The 12910-nt window shown below is 35.0% G+C and overlaps 2 protein-coding genes across 11 annotated transcripts in view; both read left to right on the top strand.

Annotated features, from left to right (window-relative positions):
- LOC117111888 (arylsulfatase A-like) overlaps positions 1-1806 on the top strand; it is an 8380-nt gene extending 6574 nt beyond the window's left edge. For all 8 annotated transcript variants that reach the window (XM_033254904.1, XM_033254908.1, XM_033254910.1 and 5 more), the window contains one exon: positions 332-1806. In XM_033254904.1, coding sequence (XP_033110795.1) covers positions 332-814 — 483 coding nt within the window. In that variant the 3' untranslated portion in view covers positions 815-1806. The remainder of the gene's footprint in view (positions 1-331) is intronic.
- A 7530-nt stretch (positions 1807-9336) lies between these two features.
- Positions 9337-12910, top strand: part of LOC117111889 (arylsulfatase A-like) — a 7694-nt gene continuing 4120 nt past the window's right edge. For 2 of the 3 annotated variants that reach the window (XM_033254912.1, XM_033254915.1), the window contains exons 1-3: positions 9337-9503; positions 10402-10660; positions 12004-12639. In XM_033254912.1, the coding sequence (XP_033110803.1) occupies positions 10413-10660; positions 12004-12639 (884 nt within the window). In that variant the 5' untranslated portion in view covers positions 9337-9503; positions 10402-10412. The remainder of the gene's footprint in view (positions 9504-10401; positions 10661-12003; positions 12640-12910) is intronic. The other variant, XM_033254914.1, reaches the window with a different exon arrangement.

Raw genomic sequence — 12910 nt, 5'->3', positions numbered from 1 at the left:
GGAGTACTGGGTAATAAAACACATACAAGCGTTAGTTGGCGTCCTACACTAGCTGCGTATGGGCGTATCGTTTTTTTACGCTCTCAATGAGCGTTGTTGGCTCTCTTGTTCTATTTATACTCTTTGATCAACTGGCCAATCACAGCATGGTCAAGAAAACGCATTTGTCCAAAAACGCATGTGTATTTCCACAAACGTCCTATTTTATGTACGTTGACGCTGTCGCATCGTTGCCAGAAATCCAAATGGGAGGCTCATTGGAAAGGTCAATTTGTTTATTATCGGAGCAATATAGTTCTACAGTGTTTACATTTTAACCTTTTCTCGACAGACTACAAGATCCTCAATGTTGTACTACGATATTACACCTGACCCGGACATAGGCCCGTTTGCCGTTCGCAGTAATCGATACAAAGCTCACTTCTACGCAGAATGCACCTTTATGTGTGATCCGGACGCTATTGATGAAATGTGCAGAGCAGAATTTCCAATAACGAGTCTTCAATCTCCACTTCTTTTTGACATTCTTAAAGACCCAAAAGAACGTGTCGATTTAGGTAAACTAAGTGCATACAAGACAGTAGTTGAAAACTTGACTATGCTAATGGAAACAGAATCTAAAAAGATAGTCTTTGCCGAAAGTGTTCTCAAAAAAACGGATTCGTCATATGCGTTGTGTTGTAAAGAGGATTGTGAGCCGTTTCCCTATTGCTGTAATTGTGAATCAACGTACTCGGATAATCTCTTCCCCGTTAATAATTATAATTTGCGGGAACTTAGCATTAAAACACACAACTGCAAAACTTTCACATAACACATTTTAATAGAACATTATATCACGACAGTTATATATTACTATAAATAATAATGTTGGTGGTAGAAAATTTACACTTTTCTAATATTCATTATATTTCCTGAGCTACTTTGAAAGCTGTGTGTAGTGCATTGCGACCAAAAAAGTTGCGATCGGTGCCCCTAGAGTAGGAGGAGTTGCCAATGTTTGCAATGCACAATAGACCTTTCTGGAGTGTCAATCAAACTTAACAAATGACTAATCAGAACAGCCTAGGAATACGCGCGCGTCTTACAAACACACGTGTTGTCCCACGAACGCATGTGTTCGCGTATTTTTTAACACTGCCGTCTTGTGGAAGCTTAGCGGAAAGGTTCATTGCAATGTCCTGATCACAGCAAAACGCATAGATAATGCAAAAATATGGCTTTTGGGAAATTAACATTTTTTTAAGCTAGCATACAACGGAGGTATTGCATCTGTGACTCATTCTGAATACGAGTCTTCTTCTACAAGTCAATAGACAAAGACGACTAATCATGTATTACGGCGAGAGATTATTGAAATCACTGAACTTACATCTATTAATTATGCATGTGCAGTATATATATTTAATTGGCCTAGTGACGTACATACACGGCATCGACAAGTTGCAGTTGAGAATGTGAAGAATAACTATCAATGCCTCACGTACTATTTACTAGTAAATTACCTATAAGATAATCTAGGTTTGAATCCTATTTTCTTACGACGAGAAATATTTCAAAGATTTTCAACTGTACTATTAGACTAGTAAAAAAAATTAAAAAGAGGCCTAGAAATCAAGTTAGGGGGAGTGGAATGTTAGAAGCAGTCAACATAGCCAGATATCCTAATTAATCCCTTCTGATCACCCTAAGCGCTGTTGACACTTGATTTTTTTTCTAGTATACAAATGGCGGCAATTTTGAAAAATGGCCGCCAAATTTATCTAAATGTGCAAATAATCCGGGAAATTAAAGCTGCAGATATGATTTTTGGTGTCTAAACTCGTAATTTCTATACAGGAAACAAACCAGACATATAAAAACTACTGTCACTCAAACCAGAATGGAACATAATTCAAAAATAGGTGTTTATTTGTTTTAAAATAACCGCAAAATATACTTAAAATTTGTATAAAACAAGAATATGTATAAAAAAATTCACCAAAAGTAGTCGTGATTGGTATCGTTGGAAAGCTCTTCCGATGCTGAATAATTTATTGCAGTTTACATATATCAGAAACGGTTTAGTGTTTCATATATTGCCTCATAAGTCCAATTATGGCATATTATATTAAACAGGACCCATTTGCGTAACTCATGAGCTCTCGGGGTTGGTGGGGGGGGGGGCTGCGCTCCTACACTACCTACTACCTAGCACATTACTACCAAGCCTTAAGTAACGTGTGTGCTTTCTGGGCGAAGTCCGAGTCCAAATGGGCCCTGGAGAGGCCACTACTTATACTTACTACTTACTTATACCACTACAGTACTTTTGGTACTCGTCACTCTCCTACAACACCTTAACAATACGTAACCTTTTATATAATTTCCGAAAAAAAACAACAAAAAAAAAAAACAAACAAATAGACCAAAATACCACAAACACAATATTTGGCAGATTTATTAGAAGGGGTTTTTTCAACTATGCCCCAGGATGCCCCACATGGAGGTTTGACCAGTTATGTAATGCCTGTATGCTTTCTGGGAAAACGCTTACTTCCTCCATGCCCAAATGAGTCCCTGAAAGGCGATGGGCCCCTACATACTACTCAAGCAATCTAATAATTCAACGCTTTTGACAAAATATTTTCTTTTAATTTTTTTTTAAATGTACGAGCCCCGGACGACTGCATCCCTACGCACCTTAAAATCCGCCTCCAACTTTAAACATGTCAATAAATAAAGAATAAAATACATGGTTATCCATCATAGTAGGCCTATTATTAAATATTATACACTGCATGTTGAAATCGATTAAAATAAAATGTATACAAATAGGCCTACTAATAATTCGGATATTCGGATAATGAACGCCTGTATCATCAATCGGACCTTAAAGGACAATGGTCATTTTATTCAGATTGGCCTTATCAAGTTTCAGAGCAGCATAATTTTTGGTATCAAAATCACACTTTATTAAAACCAATCAATGAATTTTGGTACTCAAACATCTATATATTGATATTTTCAAGCCTATTAGATGACCTGCAAAAAGGGTGATCCGGAAGTCGTTGGCTTACTGTACAATATATTATGGCGAAAGTAAATTTTTGTCCGTCACTGAATTTTGTTAGTGTTACTGTAATAGAGCCTATTATTAAATTTTGGAATGGTACCTTATAGATTTATAACCAGGGAGCAGAGCAGCTTAGCTCAGTTGCCTAAACTGCTGGTAGCCTCTGTGTGCGCTGAAACGTGGGGATCTCTAGGTCTCCGATTCAAATCAAACCATTCTTTATTGCACCACTCAAAATGAGTTGAATTTTACAAAAGTAAAGGGTTCAAGCACGAAAATCTAAACAATCAACATTTAAACAAATTTCAACAAAAAGGATCCACATCACAAAAACAACAAAAGGAAACAGTTTTAAAAGACAAAAAGGCAACCAATAGGCCTATTAAAAATATTATTATCATCATCATCATCATTATCATCATCATCGTCATTATTATTACAAGTATTGTAGTGAGATTATTATATTTATTTTAATTAGGCCTACTGACTTAAAAATAAACAAAGCATTCGACTGTACAGGGAATACTTTACAGCCTTTTTGGAGGATAAATAAGTTTTCTAAGATGGTAATTGGAAGGGGATTTAGGAAGGAGGTTGTGTATTGAATTCCCATCGCTATTCTCTTTGTATTTCAGGCGGAGGGCTGGAATGCAAGTTACATAGCTCACCGTCTTTCATATGAGACATTTAACCTGTTGGTCCCATGTGCATTATGGCCTGTGCACGTAGGAGATTGTTTCCCGATGTACAGTGGCGTAACGACTATGCACTCTTGTGCGGCAGTCCGCAGGGCCCCCGTCACCTAGGGCGCCGAAGGTGCCCCAACCCATAGGTCCTCGCTCGGTCACCCTTACCCAAAAGGGCTTTGTTGATACATAAAAGCATAATGTGTCGCTGAGATCGACTATAATACATCTTGTGAAGGTTTAATGGGGGGCCCTGTCGGCCTGGGTCCCCCTTAATATTCCAATTGTTTTAAAAATAAATTATAAACAAGCATTTTAAATCTGTGAGTGCCATTTCCGGTGACTTCGAAGTGCCGTATTCATAAATGATCTTACCTTAGCCCCAACCATGCTGGGGATGAGGTGGCATTCAGGTCCGTAGCCAGGTTCTTCCAAAGGGGGGAGGGGGTTTTATGGGTGTGAGGTCCAGTCAATGCCCCGATGGGTGGGTCGGCGAAACCGCCAAAGCAAAAGGATTTTTGTGCTTTATAGATCTAAATAATGCTATAAAAGCAGATTTGTTTGAAAATGTCTGTCTGGCTGAGTCTGCAGTGCATTAGTTGGGTTGGAGGACTTATTTTGGAAATTAAAAGAGGGGTTTGTTAGAAAAGGGGGTTCCCCCAAACCATAGCTAATCTAGCGTAGCAAAAAGGGGGCCCCCAGTCTCAGAAAGTCACAGGGCCCCGGGTTTATCGTTAGGCCACTGCCGGTGTAGAGCCCAAAAACCACCAGAAGGACCTCACTGGAAACACGTATTCTTCCGACTATTGTGGGTTATCCTTAGTGTTTACACCGAATATATCTATCTACCAAAGGGACAGACAGGCCTATAGAGAAAAAATTCTGTTTAGAAATGGTGAAGACCACAGACATTTAAAAAAATAACTTGTTTTGGAGTAGGCTTACAGTGACGTCATGCTCCTTTCTTTCTCGTCTTTCTTTTCTCTTCTTTATTTTTTTGGGGTTGGGATAGACCCGTGTCTCCTGGACCCACCCTGAAACAATTGATTGAATGATTGTTTAATAATACTTATTTATATTGGCAAAACTAAGAAAATGCACGTGCATATGCATGGACATAATATATATAATGTTGCACGCAAATAATCAAATTAAATAGGTGTGTATAGGTGTGTGCAAAATATTATTCACACAACATTCTTGGCATTGTCTAATAATTAAAGTCTTTTCATCCTTAAAACTTATCTCTAGGGGGATTACCCATCCGGTGCCACTTCGTGAGAAAAAAAATATTTTACGACTCGTCGTTGCACTACTGTGAGGACCATGCCTATTAATGTTATAACAAATCAATCAGCCAATTAAATATAATAATAATAATAATAATAATAATAATAATAATAATAATAATAATAATAATAATAATAATAATAATAATAATAATAATAATAATAGTTGGATTTGTAGAGCGCATAATGCGAAAAGCCTCTATGCGCTTGGTGATTGAGCTCTTTGAGTTAATATACAGTACGTAACATAACGATACATTGTTCAAGTATTTACTGTATGTAGAATCATCAATAAATAGGAAAACACAACATACTGTATTTGCCTTGGCCACCATGAAGTAGGAGAGGGGCCCAGGCCTATCTGGGGTTTATTTGGACTCGGTAGAACTAAGCGTTCCCCCAGAAAGCACACAGGTGTACATATCTGGTCAAACCTCCATAGTAAAATGATGGGTGATAGTTGGACTGACCCCTTCTAATAAATCTGCCAAAGAGTGTTTGTGGGATTTTGTTCTATTTTTTTTTTTTTTTTTTTTTTTGAAAATTATAGAAAAAGTTACCGTATTGTCAAGGCGTTTTAGTAGAGTGATGGGTAGGAATAAGAAGGGCTCAGCCCCCGTGGCCTCTCAAGGACCCATTTGAACTGGGACTTGGCCAGAAAGCGCATGCGTTATGCACGATTAAGGTTCGATAGTAAAATGCTAGTTAGTAGTAAGAGAATCCACCCCCACCTCGAGAGCTCATGAGCATTATGCAACTGGGTCCTGTTTATTTTTTATACGTTATGCCATAATTAGATTTACTGGACAATATATGAAAAACTACACAGTGATATTTATATACCGGAAAACATAACTCATCATTGGCAGAGCTTTCAATTGATACCAAACACGACAATTTGGTAAGTTTGATTTGTTGACCTTTTGACCTTTTGTGTCATGTGACTTTATATATTGTCTATATCTCTGTAAATATATATCATGTTTAGGTGTAATGACAATAAATGATCAGTGTATAATTCCCTTTCCATTGACACCAATCATGACCATGTTTTATGTGGTGCGTCAGCCCTCTTGAAAATCAAAATGGCGGCCGATGACGTCGAAAAAAAATAGCACCTAACATTTTTGAATTCAGCGTAATAAAAATGATAAAATTAGTCAATAAAATCTATTTTGGCACTAAAATTTATTTGGAGTACATAGAAAACTGTACTAGTAACTTATATAGCCTACCGGTACTCGTTCTTATTTTATGTACATTTAAGTATTTTGGGGTGATTTTAAAACAAATAAACACCTATTTTTTAATTGTGTTCCATTCTGGCTTGAGTGACAGTAGTTTTTATTTGTCTAGTTTGTTGCCTGTCTAGAAATTATGAGTTTAGACACCAAAATCATATATGTAGCTTATTTAAATCCAATTTTATGCACATTTTAGATAAATTTGGCGGCCATTTTGAAAAATGGCCGCCATTTGTATACAAGGCGTAAAATCAAGTGTCAACAGGGCTTAGGGTGACCAGAAGGGATTAATTAAGATATCTGGCTATGTGGATTGCTTCTAACATTCCACTCCCCCTAACTCATTTTTTTCAGATTTTTTTTCTAGTCTATATGATAACCGTCTGAGCAAAAACTACTATGGGAAGATGTTTGGTCACATGATGTCTAATGACGACACGACTGACGTGAATTTCAGGCAAATTTCTCACAATGTGTCTTGTGAAAATGTGAAAACATTTTAAGGGGATAACATGCACAAATAATATAAAAATGATGTTTTAATTGTCGTCGCATCAGATGTTACATTGTCTGTTCCTGGGATCATGATTGAAGTACATTATTACTTTTCTTATTCCCTTTTAAAATTGACCAGAAATCTTTAGATTGAGGTCGACCTTTATCCATACCTTTTGAGCATCTATCTACTCGCCTTTGCATAATTTTTCGTCGGATTAAAGCTTTACATTCATTAAGTATTGTCGATATTCTTTCCAGAAATTGTCGCGTACATTTTCGTCGGATTTGGTATTATTCTTTTGTTTACAATAATGTCTGTCAGCCTTGCATTCTTTTTTCTTTTTTTTAAATAATAATTTTATTTCTTTATCAAACCATGGTTTGCTATTATTTAACTTAGTTTTATAACCTATTATTTTTTTAGCAGCAGACAAAACACGGGATTTCCATGATACCCATACTTCATTCACGTTTAAATTACCAGGGTTCCAATCTCTAAATTTAGATGAGAGATCTTGCTTTAACGCTGTCCAATTTTAATTAGGTTTTATATTCCATCTATATTCCTTATTTTTGTTGGGTTTAAAATCTCGCGACGATTGAAAATTAATATCAACAATAATCATTATTATGGTCGCTACCTAAGTGAAAGATACATGGGTCATTAATTAACAATTCACTTTTAGCGAACAGTGTTCCCTGATTTCATTCACTTTTATTGCCAAATCAAATACAATTACAAGATAATTTATGCAAAATACACATGGCAATATCATTGAGAATATATGTTGACACAAGAGAAAAATCTAAGATAATTTTATATTGGTTTTGGACCCAAGTAAAACTTAGTGCACACATCTCACTACTACAGTTGAGAATAGAGATCATCATGACTGATATTCATTAGGCTTTGGCCGTTATAAATGAAATTACCATTTCTGTTAGTAATCAAATGGTCAATCGTCCCGTTGAAGTCTCCATTTATTATTATTTTAGCATCATCGTGATTTTGGCGTATCTCTAAATTCTCGGCCAAGAGCGAGACATTAATTTCATCAGTCAGGGTGTGATCGGTTCCTTCGCATGGAAAATAAACAATAGCTAATAGGATTGATATGAGACACACATTTTTTGTACTTACTTGGGGACCATTTTTGCAACAAGCATAATTTTTGGTATTTTCTGATTGATTCTTGATGTTTGTATATTTTTGCTTCGTATATGTATTTTAAAATTTTAAACAATGTAAACTGCTGAATGAAAGTTCCAATAAATTGATTTGATTTGGTTTGATTTGTTTTTACCCATACCTTGTTCATAATATTTTTGTATGTATACTACATACATACACAATGCCCATATATAGCCATGATGTGCTATATATTACGGCCATGATGTGATGTCATCATGACCATATTTAGGCATGTCACACTGGTTTTTTTTTTTTTAAATAAAAGTTGATAGTCTGGACAGGGCCTTATATACACGGATGCAGGTAGTCCATGTTTGTTACTGCCACAGTGTTCTAGGACCTAGGTATAGGCCTACATGCTACATTGGTTAAAACCACTGCAGCATAACACCGCCGCCGCTTGTCCCATTTCCCGGTGACAGACCCAGTGGGGGCTGGTGTCCTCCGCTTTAACACTACATGTTTTACCACAAAAATGTCAAAATATTGAAATAAGAAAAAATATACTACAAATACAAAATGTTTTAATGGCCTCCGGTCCTTTCGTTGTGCCCCGGCTGCCAGTGTTCCCATATATCAATTCTGATAATCTCGTGCCCCACCACGTTTAATGATTGTGGATCAGCCCCAGCATCCGACACTTGCCTATTAAACAGCATATCGTCTTCTCAATTCTAATTCAAAGTCCTACTCTGAAATACATACCGGTAACCGATTTCATTAAATTGTGTAGTTAGATACCGTATTTATTCGAATAAATACGGTAAAGGAATTGAAAACTTTACACATACATACATGCTGTGCATTTATGTAGAGCCACTACATCAAGATCGTAACATTATTATATTTTTGGCTTTTCATTAACTAGAAAAAGCAACAATTAAAAGACGGAAAATAAACGTTTTGCACTAACGATCAAGTTAGCTGGTAATTAATAAATTTCGTATTCAAAAGTCTGTAAATAATAATACTATTAAATAATAATATTATTAATAATAATAATAATTATAATAATTATAATAATAATAGCAATGGCTAAGTAATAGTAATATAGTAATAATGATAGTAATAGTACTAATAATAGTTATAGTTAATAATAGTAATAGTAATAATAAACATGGTGATGATTACTTCAGATCATGACCACATATAGGCATATAATGACTAAATATGGCATACAACAGTTTTTTTTCTGTTTTTTTTTTTGGGTCAAACACTGTCTGTCATTGTTTTATTCAATATTTATTCAATATATTTACAACAGACCGAGAGCAAAGACTATAAGTTTTATGCCGGTATGTCATATTTAAATTCTTGTCAGATCCATAAATAAGATACCAGTATATTTTTTACAGATCCATAGGGTGTCCTAAACTAAAGCCAAGTAGGCCCACTAAAAAGAAGGATATTAGTACCGTCTGTTTAAATAATATGTCGTCGTGATCTTGGTTGCAGCTTTCGAAATTGAATGCGCCATTTTCGATACTGAGTTGTCAATTTCAAAGCGAAACTGGATGTAGGCAGCCAGGTAGGTTACAGGTAAGGGAATAGAAGTACTGGAGATATAAAGAATTGATCTTTCGTCTAAACTTTGTCTCGTAATACATAAAAATTCTAAAAGCGATTTTGAAGCATAATATTGGAATAAAAATTATTTTATCCAATTAATTTATGTTCAATATTAAATTTACTTTATTTAGCTTAACGAACCAAGTCTCTCTTGTTTCCGTTTTAATTTTACATTTTATTATGGTAACTTATTTTACTTTCTTTTCAAATTGTTAATTTGTATTTTGTTCATTTTGGCCCTTCGTGGGTGATAGTGATTTTTAAAATTTTTTTTCCTAACCATGTTTTTCATGTAAATTGTGGTTGATTAAATAAATGAAATGCTATAGTAACTTGAAAATTCTGTAAGCATTTTTGAAGTAAAATATTGAAATAACAATTATTTTATCCATCTCATATCTTTACAACTCTAAAATTGACTATATTTAGCTTAAATTTTGTGACGAAACAGTATAATAATTACTGATGTAATATTACTATTACTACTACTACTACTACTGTACTATAATTATTATTTCTACTTCAACTACTGCTACGGCTGCTGCAACTTATACTACTACTAATGATGATGATGATGTTGCTGCTGATGACGTTGCTAATGCTATGTTACTGTTGCTGCTGCTACTACTACATTATTATGATAATATGAAATACTATTTGTATGATAATAATAATGATGATGATAATTACAGTAAATGATAATGTTGATGATCAGAATTGATAACGATGAGGGTCAGCAGCATGATGATGAAGTTTCCTTTTATTCTAGGTAGGGCCTAATAAATGCTTTTGTAATAGTTTGAAAACCATGAGGAAGTCTCTGATTTCATTTTACATTCACGACACATTTGAATATTTATCACAATAGCATCCACGACGATGGCACCACAGAAAAGGGACTTTATCTTAATTGTTTTCATCTACGCTGTATTAATACTTCCGGGTCATGTTGAATGCGCCAGAGTTAAACCAAACATCGTAATCTTTTTGGCCGATGACATGGGATATGGTGATTTACAATCCTTTGGAAATCCGCTCTCACATACCCCAAACATCGATAGGCTACTACAAGGTGGTCTGAAACTCACACAAGCCTATAGTGCGTCATCAATCTGCAGCCCAGCAAGGTAGGCCTAATTAAGTAAAACTGTTCAAAATCATAGCAAAAAGCTTACGCATAATTATTCATAATTTTGTTAGTGTAATTAGGACGCCCTCGAGAGGCAGTTTATATTATTTCCAAAATCAACTCAAAAATAAAATCTTTGTTGACATGTTTGCAGTCCGACAAGGTAGGTGGATTTAAGTTCCTAGAAACTCAGTTTCTAAGATTAAAATTAAAATAAATAAATAATTAAATAAAAATAAACATAGATGAGTACACAATACACTACAATAAAAGAGTTTTGTAGTGTATTGTGTACTCATCTATGTTTATTTTTATTTAATTATTTATTTAATAAAAATAAACATAGATGAGTACACAATACACTACAATAAAAGAGTACTGTAGTGTATTGTGTACTCATCTATGTTTATTTTTATTAAATAAGTAATTAAATAAAAATAAACATAGATGAGTACACAATACACTACAATACTCTTTTATTTTCATTTTAACAACATGGTAAAAATGAAATTTGTGATAACAATGATAGCAAATGTATTATACTAAAGGCCAAAAAAACACCAACATAATGTACAACTAAAGATACTAGAAACACAAGATAGAGCCTGGCATAGCAAATGTGAAGCGGATATACGTCATATCTTACGCAGAACCGTCATATCATACGCATATCCAGATTTACGCGGCGCCCTTTTGTTTCCAATACAGTAATGGTAATTACGTAAGTTTATATCCTGATCAGATCCAGACGTACGCAGGCGTCGCTCATTTAATGGGGCCCCGTGTACGAATGGATATAAACAACACGTTAGTACAGTTAACCCACAATGCAATTTGGTTATACATTTTTTGTGGAGAATTTAGTCTTATTTAAAGTGTATTATAACAATCAAATGTCATAAAATAGTAAGCATTGGTTATTATATAAGGCCACAAACGCTTTCTCAATCGATCTGAGAATGAAACTTGAAGAATTAAAAAAAATCTTTAATAACAATAATAAATAAACTAAAAACCTGTTAACTGACATAAAAATGAGAGTAATAATTTTAAGTTAGTGGTAATGCGAAATAAAAAGTTCTTGTAGTGCCGTCATTTTTTTCAGGTCAAGTCTCAGGCTTTATGCTGGTAAGACCGTTTTATAATAGGCCTAATATGTAAAATCCACAGCATTTTGTTTTACATTGCCTACTATTTCTTAATGAAAAACGGGTACATCGGTGCCTGATTGTGTCATCCTGATAAAATATGTTGTAATAACATTTTTTTACCAACAGCAGTGAAAATAATTTTGTTTTATTATTTCGTATTATAAACATAATATATAATATATTTCCACAGAGCTAGTCTCCTCACAGGGCGTTACCCTCCTCGCACCGGTGTATGGGATGAAGTAACCCCTGTGTTTCTTCAGCAAAGCATTGGCGGACTACCCCATAGTGAAATAACTATCCCGGAAATGCTGGCACCTCAAGGCTACAAGTCTGCTCTTGTTGGAAAATGGCATCTTGGTGTCGGACGCCAAATGGAATTTCTTCCGCTGGAGCATGGATTTGATCGGTTTTTTGGATTTCCATATTCGCATCAAGATTGCCCATGCGAAACATGTTTCTACCCGGATGGCGATTGCGATTCGGAATATTGTAAGCCTGATAATGTACCGTGTCCATTGGTGTTAAATAATACCATCATAGAACAACCAGCGGACATGATAACACTTGCTGATCGGCAAGTAAAGGCCGCAAGAAGCTGGATTATTGATTACTCCTTATCAGACACCCCATTCTTTCTTCTGTACTCGTTTATGCATCCTCACTATCCACAATTTGCGGGTAAGATGTTTAGGAATTCAACCATCGGTGGGAAATACACTGACTCTTTAGCTGAAATGGATTGGCAAGTGGGGGAGGTGATGGATCAACTCGAAAAAAGTGGCATTATTGAAAATACATTTGTGCTGTTTACTTCAGATAACGGGTAAGAATAACTTCCTCCAAAATCAACTTCTGTATTCACTTCACCAAAATGAAGGCATTACAGTGCATTATTACAGCTGATGTTACATTATTAAGTATCAGGCATGTTAGAAAAGTATTATTTACATAAAATGCCTACTAAAATCCAAATTGTATTCGTCTCGCAATAACAACATAGAATCCTAAATATTCATGTATATACATAGCAAATATATGTATATCCATATAGTACAATGGAGAAAAGATAAAATAATCTAGGCGGTTGCCTTTTT

The sequence above is a fragment of the Anneissia japonica genome, unplaced genomic scaffold, assembly GCF_011630105.1.
Source record: "Anneissia japonica isolate Jap-2015-1 unplaced genomic scaffold, ASM1163010v1 scaffold287539_len122650_cov154, whole genome shotgun sequence".
Taxonomy (NCBI): Eukaryota; Metazoa; Echinodermata; class Crinoidea; order Comatulida; family Comatulidae; genus Anneissia; species Anneissia japonica.
This window is presented reverse-complemented; position numbering and strand designations above follow the sequence as displayed.